At 38.8% G+C, this 14,940-nt stretch overlaps 1 protein-coding gene across 1 annotated transcript in view; it reads left to right on the plus strand.

Moving 5' to 3' along the window:
• Positions 1-14,940, plus strand: part of LOC128052229 (contactin-associated protein-like 3) — a 187,450-nt gene that overhangs the window by 67,760 nt on the left and 104,750 nt on the right. Inside the window, exons 3-6 of the mRNA XM_052644721.1 lie at positions 1,097-1,244; positions 11,734-11,937; positions 12,877-13,052; positions 14,111-14,254. Of these exons, the coding sequence (XP_052500681.1) occupies positions 1,097-1,244; positions 11,734-11,937; positions 12,877-13,052; positions 14,111-14,254 (672 nt within the window). The remainder of the gene's footprint in view (positions 1-1,096; positions 1,245-11,733; positions 11,938-12,876; positions 13,053-14,110; positions 14,255-14,940) is intronic.

The following is a 14,940-nucleotide window of genomic DNA, read 5'->3' on the forward strand; positions in this document are numbered from 1 at the left end:
ATACTGATGACTTGGGGCAGCCTGACAAAGCACAGTGAACACAGACCAAAATTTGAATCCCCATGATCTTGTCCTGGCCACAGTGGAGACAGCTGTCATGCCTGCACAGACTCTTCATTTTCTTGGGTTTGAGTTTTGCATTGGTGGTTCAGCAGTGAAGAATCTGCCTACAGTGCAGGAGATGCAGGTTCAACCCCTGGGTGGGGAAAATCCCCTGGAGGAGGGCATGCCAACCCACTCCAGTATTCTTGCCTGGGAAATCCCATGGACAGAGAAGCCTGGGAGGCTACAGACCCTGGAGTTGCAAAGAGTCAGACATGTCTAAGTAACTAACGTTTTTGCATTTATAAGTTAAGGGTTTAGAACTAGAACACTGGTCAGATCCCCCCACCTCTCAAGTTTTAGGGTCTAGGATTCTTTTTGTACATCCTGCAAGCTGGCATTGTGCTTGTTTGTCCTGAAAGTGAGGCTGTGTGTCTTGACTACTTGGAGATTAGAAAATGATTTAGGTGGGGGCTGAGCAACTTTCTAAATGCAGGTCTTCGAAAGCAGCAGGTTTATAGCCAGTTTAATGGTGCCATTGAAGCTTAAACTACCGTACAAATAAGGAAAGTTTAGATGATGATGACTAATCCAGGCACTGAAGAGAGATTGTCACATGCCTCAAATGTTAGCAGAGTTGCTCTAAAGCAGCCATGAATTTGCATACTAACAAAGTGAAGCATTGTTTGCTCATTATTAGCCTGTGAGGTGGAGAAGGCAATGGCACCCCACTCCAGTACTCTTGCCTGGAAAATCCCATGGACGGAGGAGCCTGGTAGGCTGCAGTCCAAGGGGTGCTAAGAGTCGGACATGACTGGGCGACTTCACTTTCACTTTTCACTTTCATGCATTAGAGAAGGAAATGGCAGCCTAATCCAGTGTTCCTGCCTGGAGAATCCCAGGGACGGGGGAGCCTGGTGGGCTGCCATCTATGGGGTCTCACAGAGTCGGACACAACTGAAGCGACTTAACAGCAGCAGCAGCAACCTGTGAGGTGATAGCAGGAAGATGGTATTATGCAGACACATTGACTCCTTTCTCTGTTTTCTCTCAGGGTTTTCCAGGAAACACAAATGCAGACAGTGTGGTGCACTACAGACTCCAGCCTACCTTCGAAGCCAGATTCCTGCGCTTCCTCCCCTTAACCTGGAACCCCAAAGGCAGGATTGGGATGCGGATTGAAGTGTATGGGTGTGCCTACAGTAAGTGGTGTTTATTCCTCAGATGAGATTTTTGATGGAGTGTTGTGTTCTAAACACTAAATTGAAAACGGAACTTTACTTTTTCAGCCTTTTAAATATCTGTGCAGGCAGAACTGATTTTATGGAAAGTCTTGAAAATATTACAGTTATTTTAAGGTTGAATTCAGAGGAGGACCCGAAATGAGCCTTAAAATCTTAGATTCTCAGAGGTTAGCCGAGTATCTGTTATATAGCGGGCACTTCATAAAATGAACAAAGCTCACAGCAAGAGCAGTTATATTTATTGTGATTGATGGAATGATCCTCCTGGGGGAACACAGGTAAGAACAGATGTCCCCATGTTCCCTGGTCCTCATGGCGATTCCCTTTTCTCTCTACTTGGGTTGCTGTGGAAATTTCTTTTGAACATCATTTATGTTTTATGTCTTCCGGCTTTTCCCCACTGTCAATAAAAGCAAAGATGCTGGCAGTCAATTTGAGCATAAAGACAAGCATAAAAACATTCCATGAAATACATGGGGGATCAAATCTACAGCTGCCATTTTGAACGTCTAGACTATACTGGTATTTTGTAAGTGAACACAAAAATGAAAAAGTTAATTTAAAATATAATCTTCTGGAAAACGGGAAGAGTGATCTGAAGAATAAGTTGGCTGGGAACACCTTGGGGTTTTTGTCACACTTCATTCTGTCCCTGATCAAAGGATTAACTTTGTAGAGAAGTGTAACCATAAGATATACCATACACAGGATATTTAATATGTCAGATCCTACCTCCTGCAACATTTTCTCATTCAACTCCCACTCTAACCAAATGAATTCAGTATACTAGTAACCTCACTACTTCAGAAAAGAAAGAAACCAAACCTTTGAGAAATCAGATGTTTGTGAGAGCTATTACATATTGGATCTAAGATTTAAAACTGTCTTTTTTCCTCATTCTGTATTCACGACTACCATACTATTCAGACATTGAATTCTTTATTCCCTCACTGGTCATATATGAATTTATCTGCAGAGAACTGGATTGTATGTGGAGGATGCTTCTGAGATTATTTATTTCTTTGTCAGGAGTTTATGAGAAGTCATAAAATTATACAAAGCAAAGATATTGTAACATGATCATGGGGCATGGGGAATAGAGGGGTTGGGTTGGAAAAGGAATCTTTTTGACATTCAGTTTTCAAAGTAAAGGTTGTAGGCAGTAAGGTGGGGGTAGGGATGGTGCTTGTAAGATGAAACAACATATATAAACTGGGGGAGTAGAAATTTAGTGTTCTTGTAGTACAGGGATGGGTGTGGGCATGAGTTGTTGAACAGCGGAGATATCAGTTCCACTTTGATAACCCCCACAGACAATGGGTGGTTCTGGAGCTGAGGCTCAACCAAGCCACCCATCCCACATTCAAGGGTTACCTTCAGCCTCTGTTTCATACCCCTTCCTAATGGCATGTTCTACTCTGGCTCTGCTTTCTAACCCCACCTCAGCTCTCTAGTGTTTATGAGTCCATGGACCATGCAGCATAGGTGGTGCTGGGTTGCCATCAACCTATTTTCCCTCTTTCTGTTGATCATTTCCTTCCATCCTTTTGGTTCTGGGGTCTGTCAGTGTGCTCACTGCTGTGATGGTTAGGATGCCTGGTATTTAGAGTTTCTCTTTGATCCCATGAAATTAACGTCTCCTTCTCCCATTACTCTGGAAACAACTTCAGGTTTACTGACTTCAAAGCAGAACATGCTCTTTGATGGGGATTTGCCGTTAGCTTGATGTTCTTGGTGAAGAGATACTACTCCAGTTTCTTGGGTTAGAGGTCAGTACCAGGAAGATCAAAGCTGTGTGTCTGGTGCCTGGAAGGGCCAGTTGACTGTACAACTGTCAAGGAACCTGCGTGCATCCTAAATTCAGCAAACATGAATTGTTGGGCACAAGGGACTCCTGGCATAAAAATGCAAACAGGAAATAATCATCAGTTGTAAAACAACACAAAATATATTTCTCAATATTAGTGGCTCTGTTTTGTCTTCATTCTTATTGTTTATAATGATTCAAGTGTAGCACTTTGCATTTTTATTTTTGGCAGTAATTTAATGTGATTTGGTTTATAGCTCAAAGTGATAATTATTATCTTTTTTTATGTGTACTTCCTCTGCCCTGTTGTTAGTGAGAGAATGTCCAGATTGCTTATCTCTTTTCAGTTTCATCTTTTTACATTCTATTTACAATGATAGTTACTATTCCTATAAACACTGCATATTTTCATGGCTTCTTGGCTTGGCATATATATTTTCACTAACTGAAAAGCCCTTCCCCCATTTCTAGAGTAAAAGTGAAAAGTGTCAGGTCTTCTTAGAGTCCCTACTGACCTACACACCAAGGCCAGGATCTGGCATGGGACTCTTCACTTTCCCCTGCCCCTCCCCTCTCTAGCATTCCCATCCATTCAATGTTAATATTTCCTATGTACTTGTTCTAGGCTCTATATTCTACCCCAAATTGGTCTCTGAGCTTTCATCCCATTTCATAAGTTTTCAACAACATTTACATACAGTCTGATTAATTCCAAGTTGACATCCTTGACACAGGTCTCTGAAGCCCCAGACATCTGGATGCTGCTGCTGCTGCTAAGTCGCTTCAGTCGTGTTTGACTCTGTGCGACCCCATAGATGGCGGCCCACCAGGCTCCCCTGTCCCTGGGATTCTCCAGGCAAGAACACTGGAGTGGGTTGCCATTTCCTTCTCCAATGCATGACAGTGAAAAGGCAAAGTGAAATCGCTCAGTCGTGTCTGACTCCTAGCGACCCCATGGACTGCAGTCTACCAGGCTCCTCCATCCATGGGAGTTTCCAGGCAAGAGTACTGGAGTGGGTTGCCATTGCCTTCTCCACAGACATCTAGACAATTCTCTTCAGTTTCACCATCATTTCTTTAATGAAGTTGTTAGTCATCTTTTCAGTCTTTTCTGCCATTTACTTTGACTCCACATGTTTGTATTCAGTGTCATTTTCAGGTGCTCCCTTGTCATATTGTGATGTATTGTAATGTAATTTTATATTGTAATGTAATTACACAGTTGTAATGTAATTTTATATTCATCACTGTGTTTACTGTTGAGGTGAGAGAGGGAAGAAAGGAAGAGAAGAAAGGAGGGGAGAAGAAATGAATTCATAGTTCGTGAATTCAGAAATGAGACTACATAGGCACAGAATGGGGATCCCCATCGGGGTCTACAGTCATCCATGTGGCACTTCCGTCCTGTATCAAATCATGCACTGAAAATCAAATGGGTTAAGAGGGAACAGAAGAAGGGAATGGAACATGTACTTGCCTGTTTTAAAACCTTGTGTTTATTTTATTTAAAAAACTACATTGATTGTTGCAGTGAAAAATGTTCTATGTAACAACTGCACCATGTGTCAATGTTTATAAACCTGTTCTTAATGTTTTATAAAAATAAAGAATGTTTATTTTGTAATATTTAGGGAGAATGTTGAGAGAAAAGTCTGCATATGGAACTTCCTTCTGTTAAACACTGATTCTACTCGAAGTAGATTTCAGTTTAGAAAATGCATTAATAGGAATAGAGGAACATAGGATGAAAGGATAAGTAGTCACCATGACAAATAAAAACTCTGGAAGTTAATAATGATCTTTAGTCATATGAGAGAATGTTGTATTATCTGTTACAATTATGGGAAAGTAGAAAATATTCAAACTAGATTAGAAAAAGTATTAGTTCAATACATGTTTACAAAACTTTTACCCCATGCAAGCCACCCTGCTGAATAAAGTGAATGAGGCATAATCTCTGTCCCCCAGATACTAAGGAGTAAGTAGAGGTGAAGGGAAATGCCTATTCTTTGTAGATCAACTAAATTTGGGCATGGATTTCTCATTCTCAATTTGTGTCCAAGTATAAAGATTCCCTGGAGAAGGGAAAGGCTACCCAATCCAGTATTCTGGCCTAGAGAATTCCATGGACTGTATAGCACATGGGGTCTCAAAGAGTCAGACATGACTGAGGAACTTTCACTTCACATAAATAGAAGATGGGGCTTCCCTATTGGCTTAGTGGTAAAGAATCTGCTTGTGATCCCAGAGATGCAGGTTTGATCTTTGAATCAGGAAGGGCCCCTGGAGAAGGAAATGGCAACCCACTCTAGTATTCTTGCCTGGAGAATCCCATGGACAGAGGAACCAGGAGAGCTACAGTCCATTGGGTGGCGAAGAGTCAGACAAGACTGAAGTGACTTACCACTAACAATAGTGATGTAGCCCATGCCAACTGTGGACTAGACATGTTTCAGACATTGCTGTACAGACATTGCTGTATAGATATTAAGTTTTTTAGTAACAATATAATTAGTGTTGTGTGGGAGAGACTTCTTTATCCTTTTACAGGTGAGGAAACTGAGGCACAGAGAGGTTGAGTAAGTTTCCAACTATGGAACCAATATTCAAATCCTTACAGGACAACTTCACAGATTCTTTCTCTGAGCAACTGTTCTGTGTTATGAAGGGCTGTTTGTGGGACCAGATCCAGAGGCTCTAAAGATATCAGCATTAACTTATTCTCCCTGCTGATAAAATGGCAAGCATGTGTGGGGTTTTCTTTAATAATATTGTTCAGTTCAGTTCAGTTCAGTTCAGTTCAGTTCAGTTCAGTCGCTCAGTCGTGTCCGACTCTTTGTGACCCCGTGAATCGCAGCACACCAGGCCTCCCTGTCCATCACCAACTCCCGGAGTTCACTCAGACTCGGGTCCATCGAGTCCGTGATGCCATTCAGCCATCTCATCCTCGGTCGTCCCCTTCTCCTCCTGCCCCCAATCCCTCCCAGCATCAGAGTCTTTTCCAATGAGTCAACTCTTCGCATGAGGTGGCCAAAGTACTGGAGCTTCAGCTTTAGCATCATTCCTTCCAAAGAAATCCCAGGGCTGATCTCCTTCAGAATGGACTGGTTGGATCTCCTTGCAGTCCAAGGGACTCTCAAGAGTCTTCTCCAACACCACAGTTCAAAAGCATCAATTCTTCGGCACTCAGCCTTCTTCACAGTCCAACTCTCACATCCATACATTACCACTGGAAAAACCATAGCCTTGACTAGACGGACCTTAGTCGGCAAAGTAATGTCTCTGCTTTTGAATATACTATCTAGGTTGGTCATAACTTTTCTTCCAAGGAGTAAGCGTCTTTTAATTTCATGGCTGCAGCAGTCACCATCTGCAGTGATTTTGGAGCCCCCCCCCCCCCTTCCCAAATAAAGTCTGACACTGTTTCCACTGTTTCCCCATCTATTTCCCATGAAGTGATGGGACCAGATGCCATGATCTTCGTTTTTTCTGAATGTTAAGCTTTAAGCCAACTTTTTCACTCTCCTCTTTCACTTTCATCAAGAGGCTTTTTAGCTCCTCTTCACTTTCTGCCATAAGGGTGGTATCATCTTGATTCCAGCTTGTGTTTCTTCCAGTCCAGCGTTTCTCATGATGTACTCTGCATAGAAGTTAAATAAGCAGGGTGACAATATACAGCCTTGACATACTCCTTTTCCTATTTGGAACCAGTCTGTTGTTCCATGTCCAGTTACAACTGTTGCTTCCTGACCTGCATACAGATTTCTCAAGAGGCAGGTCAGGTAGTCTGGTATTCCCATCTCTTTCAGAATTTTCCACAGTTTATTGTGATCCACACAGTCAAAGGCTTTGGCATAGTCAATAAAGCAGAAATAGATGTTTTTCTGGAACTCTATTGCTTTTTCCATGATCCAGCGGATGTTGGCAATTTGATCTCTGGTTCCTCTGCCTTTTCTAAAACCAGCTTGAACATCAGGGAGTTCACGGTTCACGTATTGCTTGGAGAATTTTGAGCATTTCTTTACTAGCGTGTGAGATGAGTGCAATTGTGCGGTAGTTTGAGCATTCTTCTGCATTGCCTTTCTTTGAAATCAGAATGAAAACTGACCTTTTCCAGTCCTGTGGCCACTGCTGAGTTTTCCAAACTTGCTGGCATATTGAATGCAGCACTTTCACAGCATCATCTTTCAGGATTTGAAACAGGTCAACTGGAATTCCATTACCTCCACTAGCTTTGTCTGTAGTGATGCTTTCTAAGGCCCACTTGACTTCACATTCCAGGATGTCTGGCTCTAGATTAGTGATCACATCATAATATTGTTACTGATGCATTTATCAAAATATAGCCTCAGTTAACAAAGCAAATGTTTATAACATGTGACATTGGGAAAACACTTCCTATTTTCAGCTAAATATCACATTTCCTCTACTCTTTTTGGAATGTAGGTTCTGTACTCTTACAAAAGAGGAAACTATTGCTTTCTATTTCAGCACATAATGAGTGACTTCTGTCAAGTACCCCAATTGTTTAAATAATTGAATTACATACAAAAGCATTTTATAAATATGAGGATTTCTTGTAAAAGTTAAGTATGATGCTAATTGGTAATTTCATGCGCTAGTTTGATGTTTTCATTCAAATAAATATAGCAGATTATTTGTATTAGTTGTCGGCATATAACATTTGATTTGCTCTTATAGGAGTACAATAGCAAAAATTGTATGCTTAGTGGACTGGTGGAAACAAGTTCATCTTAGCATTCATTACCAGTAAGCCCTGAGACATGAAAATTGGCTTCTGCAGGTCATAGCATGATTGGTGATTTGAAGCTAAAGGGAGCCCCTACTTAGTGGAGATTAAACTCAAGGAGGATCACCTAGGGTTCTCCGCCATTTGTACTTGGAGAGCTCATTGCTACTGACCTACTGAACAAAATACTCTCTACCCCAAAATATGACTATCTTTAAAATTTTTACATTTAGCTTTTACAAATCATGTTTCAGTATTTAGTGCTAAATTTTAAAATATATGTATATATTGACTTGCCAATTTGTTTTCAATATTCAGATTAGTTTATGAACACTTGGTAGTGAATGATATTTTATAAAATAGATCCTGTTCAATGAAGCTTATTATAACTGAGTTTCCAATCTAAATATTCTATGTGATCATGTGTATTCTTATTTGTTGTGGGGGCTTACCTGGAGGGCTTCTTGGTTAACACTGCAGCCCAGGTTTTGAACCACGGTTGGCGACTTTCCAATGCCTATGTGTAAATTTTGTATAAAGAGTATTTATTGTATGATAGTTTGATACCGAGATGATCTTGATTTTTTGCATTCTTTCTTTCCAAACACTTTCACCAGAGAAGAGTCTTTGTTTCTCCTAACGCCATCCTGAGCTCTAAGACATTTCCTTGTCACTGTAGTTTCCTAGCAACCCACAGTAAGACATTAGGTATTACAGGTGCAATCTGTTTCTTCATGATAGTAGAAATGAGAAAGTGAGGGAAGAACTGTCAGTTCCAGGAGGGCAGGCCATATCTGTCCTCTCCTGTTTTGTCCCAGCATCCAGCAGAGTTTGTGATACTTGCATCAATATAAACTGAAAATAAAGCTGTGCTTGTGGAACGGATGGAAATTAGTTTGAGGTTGGGGGATAGGGAAGATGGAAAGAAGTGGTCTTTTAATAAGAAAGTTTTGTTATACCAAAGCAAAATCCTTGCCAAAATAGAATTTGAAGCTATGGAAGACTGTGTATAGAAACCAGTCTGTTATATTATATACAGAAATACATAGCCAGGAGAAGAAATATTGACCTATTCTTTACCTCATAAAATATATATTCGAGAATAGTCAGAGTATATTGAATTATGTAATAGGAAAGTCAACAAAAATAATGACATTTGTGACTTCCTATATAAAATAGGATTTTTTGATATTTCAGTCATAGAAAAGTCACAAAATGTCTGGTTGTGAGTTCATTCTTACTGCTTGACCATCAGGAGCCAGGTCCAGGAATAATTGCTAAGTGGTTCTGCTGAGTGGGGGATGGCAAACTTCTGTAAAGGATCAGCCAGCAAATGTTTGTGGATTTCCAGGTCCTTATACTCTCTGCCAACTCTTCTTTGTTTTCAAGCTTGATTCTTTTTAAATGAATCTTGAAAAATTAGCTCATGTTATTAGTACAATAACAGGCTGCAGCGTGATGTGGATGGTTTCAGATGAAAGGAAGCTTAAAAGTCTGGATTTCTAAAAGCAGTTTTTGAATTTTATCTCTTTAGTAGCCTCTTCAATTGAGCTCAATTATTATCATTTAAGATTTTAGTTAAACTGTTATAAGATATATGATTTTTAAGTGGTTACATATCTGTATTATAATTTAGTCACTTTAGGCTTAAAAAAATCTGTCAAAATACATGTTGAATCTGACTCATAAAATATAATTTGATGACTCACAGGTGGTTAATTGTTCTAGAAACTAGTGTTAGTGATCACATTAGAAAGAGAGTCAAAACATTAGGATAAAAGAATTTTTTTTAAGCTATGTTTTTGTGCTTCTATCACATAATACATTTTTCATGACTCCATTTTGCCTGAGGAGAATATTCCGGGAAATATAATTTAGGTGCTTTAGAGCAGTGATTCTCAAAATATAGGCATAGATCAGCAGCGTCAACATCCCAGGGGACTTTTTAGAAACCCAGATACTCAGGGCCACCCCCTCACACACACACACACCTGGTCAGTCAGAAACCCTGAGATGGAACCCAGCAGTCTGTGTTTGACAAACACTCCAAGAGAATCTGAGCCATAGAAGATGAGTATTACTATTACAAAGCAATACAGCAAGAGGGAAGATGAGGAAAAAATAATTCAATCAAAATAATCCTGGGAAAATCACTTACAGAAACAAATTTATTAGCTGACTGAAAAAATAAGCCTTAATTATTAGCATTGCCTTTCAGTGACACATAAACTGTACTGCAAAAATTTGAAAGCATTTAAATTCTTTACTATCAAGTTTTCATTAGTTTATTATTATCTAATACTCTAAGGCACACATTTGAATTTAACAGTTATGTTTTTATTAATCATGTTTATTTAATTATGCAACAAAGAATAATTATTTGATTATATGGCTTAGAGACAGAGTTCAGTGTTTATATATTTTACATTTTGTATGTGAATCAAAGAGAAGAGGTGGCAAGAATACACAGAAGAACTGTACGAGAAAGATCATCATGACCCAGATAACCACAATGATGTGATCACTCACCTAATAGCCAGACATCCTGGAATGTGACGTCAAGTGGGCCTTAGGAAGCATCACTATGAACAAAGCTAGTGGAAGTGATGGAATTCCAGTAGAGCTATTTCAAATCCTAAAAGATGATGCTGTGAAAGTGCTGCACTCAATATGCCAGCAAATTTGGAAAACTCAGCAGTGGCCACAGGACTGGGAAAGGTCAGTTTTCATTCCAATCCCAAAGAAAGACAATGCCAAAGAATGTTCAAACTACTGCACAATTGCACTCATCTCACACATTGGCAAAGTAATGCTCAAAATTCTCCAAGCCAGAATTCAACAGTACATGAACTGTGAACTTCCAGATGTTCAAGCTGGTTTTAGAAAAGGCAGAGGAACCAGAGATCAAATTGCCAACATCCATTGAATCAAGGAAAAAGCAAGAGAATTCCAGAAAAACAGCTACTTCTGCTTTATTAACTATGCAAAAGCCTTTGACTGCATGTATCAAAACAAACTGGAAAAATCTAAAAGAGATGGGAATACCAGACTACCTGACCTGCCTTCAGAGAAATATGCATGCAGGTCAGGAAGCAACAATTAGAACTGGACATGGAACAACAGACTGGTTCCAAATTGGGATAGGAGTACATTAAGGCTGTATATTGTCACCTTGCTTATTTAACTTATATTCAGAACATCATATGAAATGCCAGACTGGATAAAGCACAAGCTGGAATCAAGCTTGCTGGGAGAAGTATCAATAACCTCAGATATGCAGATGACACCACCCTTATGGCAGAAAGTGAAGAAGAACTAAAGAACCTCTTGATGAAAGTAAAAGAGGGGAGTGAAAAGGTTGGCTTAAAACAACATTCAGAAAACTAAGATCATGGCATTTGGTCCCATAACTTCATGGCACATAGTTGGGGAAACAATGGAAATGGTGAGAGCCTTTATTATTTTGGGCTCCAAAATAACTGCAGATGGTGACTGCAGCCATGAAATTAAAAGACACTTGCTCCTTGGAAGAAAAGCTATGACCAACCTAGATATCATATTAAAAAGCAAAGACATTACTTTGCCAACAAGGGTCCGTTGACTAACACTATGGGGAAATTGACTTTAACTTTTTTCCTGATCTTTGTTATTCACAGGATGGAAATAGGCCAGTAAAAGATAGGAGAAATTAAAATTAACCAACATTTCTAGATGATACATTTTGGGGAAGATGTGAGAAAAGGCAAACAGTTTAGATATGTCAAATATGTTAGACATGCTAAACAAGCCAGAGATATGCTATGTATGTATATGTGTGTGTTGACTTACACATTTCAATGCACTGATAAGACTATATTATAATTAGACCACATTAATGTCTTCCATTTTAGGATCCGAGATGGTTCATTTTGATGGGAAGAGTTCTTTGCTGTACACATTTAATCATAAATCCGTGAATCCAATCAAGGAAGTTATTTCTCTGAAATTTAAAACCAGAGAAAACAATGGGATTCTACTCCACAGAGAAGGACCAAATGACAAACACATCACCCTGGAGTTAATTACAGGAAAACTCATCTTATTCCTTAATTCAGGTAAAAGAAAAAAAAAGGTGTTTCGGGTAATACTATTTAGATGAAAGTATCTTTTGTGATGAATTTTTCTTCACAGTTAAGTAGTTAATTTAAAACCAGAGTACTTTTGGATGTCAGGGTGATCTGGCTTGGCTAGAAAGGTGTTCCCTTCCTCCCTCACAGCTCCATGTGCATTCTTCCCAAAGCTGTGCACTTGGTTGAAGAGGACCACCTTCTCCTCTAGAGGAGGGCCATTCTTTGGCCAAGGGTATATGCATAGGTTTGCTTCTCTGCTAGAACCTCAAAACAAGCTCTTAAGGTCCATTTGCAGGAGAACATAGGGTTGTCAAGCTTCCAAGACTCCAGACACATCCAAATGAGGCATTCCATGTGGCAGTCTGCCTTTCTTTAAAAAACAAAACAAACATACAACAAAAAAGAACACTTTTGTGAAAGAAAGCAGACCTTATAAATAATTATTCTGAAGACCAGAACTGTCCAGGCAAATGGACACGTGGTCACCTACAGTTGAGCTATACTAAGAACAGCGTGTGTGATCTTCAGTATGCTTTTATGTAAAAAAATTTATTTCTTGATAATCATGTAAGATCAGTAGTAAATGCTCAGTAAATAACCTGATAATATCATGATGACAAGGGTGGCTTATCATAAACTTTTGAAGTAGTCCTATGAATGAGGACCTAGGAAGAAAATATTTTCAAGAAAAATGAAAATTCAGTACATAATAATAATAAAACAAGTTAGATAGAAGATGTTACTCAATATCAAAGAAGATTGTATAGATTGTAAGATTAAGATAAAAGCAGCTCACCAGTTCTTGGGATAAAAGAATGTAAGGAAAGTGTAACTGATGTGAGAAATGGTAAACCTGAAGACGTTGATAGAAATCATGGTATTGAGATAGATGGAACAGTGTATTTACACTTCCTTTCTTTTCAGGTCATGCTAACTTGCCCTCACCTGATGCTCTCATGCTGGGCAGTTTGCTGGATGATGAACACTGGCATTCTGTTCTCATTGAGCTCCTCAATACAGATGTCAACTTCACTGTGGACACGCACACTCATCATTTTCGAGGAAAAGGAGAGTCCAACTATGTGGATCTCGATTATAAGGTGTGAAATGGCTTTTTAAGTATTACAGATTTTATCATTTGATTGCAGCATAATCTTCTAGAGAAAATACTAATACATTGAAAAATTCCCTTTCCTAATAATTCAGAATTCTGATAAAATATTTCCTATGTCTGGTAACTTCACACTGGAAGATACATGCTCAAGCTATTGAGACATTTTATTTCTTACAGATGTTAGTCTTCACATGAGAGTAAATAGTTGTTAAATTTAGGAAATCCATACATGAAGAGCTACCAGTTCAACAAAGAATATTTTTAAATGCATTTGTTCACACAGTTCTTCTGTATTCCATCTGGTGTTTGGCTGCGAATATTACCTTGGAGATTTCTTTGTTTTAAGGCAATCCTAAACAGAATTAGCTACTTAGAATAATTTAGAGAAGTAATCCACATATATTCCAATCTGAATTTTTTAAGTAACAAGAAAGCCAAATGCACACATCTCAGAATACTGTTTCTTGGGGTTTTTAAACACCTGAGGATATTTGCAGCATGTTACCCATATGTGCCTGACATACACTGAAATGCATTGTTTGTTCTGCCAGTTCTGCTGAGCACATCTGTCAGCAAACCAGGTTTCAACATTCACTTGATATGAGTGGCCTCAGCAGCAAGGACCAGCTGGAGATTCTGGTCTTGAATGATATTATTAGTGGCTTTGTAATTCTAATCTATCAGAGTCGTGGCAAAGAGCAGGATCCCACAGTCTAGTTTATAAAGTAGAATATCATCACAGTAGGCTGCCTTGTCACACAAATCAGAATTTATGGTGGGCATAAAGATGCAATATTCCCCATCAACAAAAATGACAGAACTATATGAGTAGCAGCAAATCGTAAGAAGGATATTTAATATATTTATCTCAATGTAATAAATAGTAAATACATATAAAACATCCTTTGAAATTAGCATGATAATATAAAATAATGCAAAGCAGATTTGAGCCAATTACCATTATACCCGATAATCATACATGTTTAGGGAGATAATCAGAAAATCATTAAACAATGTTATTTATGTCATTTTTTTCTTTCTAAGATCAGCTTTGGAGGGATTCCTGGACATGGAAAATCAGTAGCATTCCCACATAAAAACTTTCATGGCTGCTTTGAAAATCTCTATTATAATGGAGTGGATATCATTGATTTGTCCAAGAAACACAAGCCACAGGTCCTCATCATGGTAAGAAAGTCTATACACAAGTTCAAGAGAAAAGGGAACTGTAGTTTGATTGATTCAGCTTTAAAATATACCTCTTCTGAAGGCAGGAAAAGGTACAAATCATGTGTATCATTATCCCTAGATATCCTTGGGGAACTGGTTCCAGGACCTCTGAATTGGAGCAATGGATGCTCAAGTCTCTTGTATAAAATGGCACAGTATTTGCATATAACCTAGTCATATCCTCCCATATACTTTAAATCGACTCTAGATTATGTATAGTACCTAACACGATGTAAACGATATGTAAATAGTTGTAAATACAATGCAGTTGTCATGTGAGTAGTTGCTGGTGCTGGTCAAGTTCAAGTTTTGCTCTTTGGAACTTTCTGAAATTTTTCTTTCTAAATATTTTCCTGGTTGGTTTGTTGTATATGAGGATGCAGAACCTGGGTATACAGAGAGCCTACTGTACTTTTTTAGCTTACATGTGGTTTCATTTTTATGTGTTTGTGGAAATAGATGAATAGTTTCACAAAAATGTTACAGTGCAATCATATTAAGGCATTTTAAGGCAGTGTTTTTCTTTTCAATTAGTTTCTCCTTTCTTTCTCCATATTCTCCACATGGCTACAGTCCCTCTGTCAAGCTGGGATGTTACTAAGCTAATATTTATCCTTCCTTGTTTGGTCCAAAGTAATGGAATC

Source organism: Budorcas taxicolor, chromosome 8 (assembly GCF_023091745.1).
Source record: "Budorcas taxicolor isolate Tak-1 chromosome 8, Takin1.1, whole genome shotgun sequence".
NCBI lineage: Eukaryota > Metazoa > Chordata > Mammalia > Artiodactyla > Bovidae > Budorcas > Budorcas taxicolor.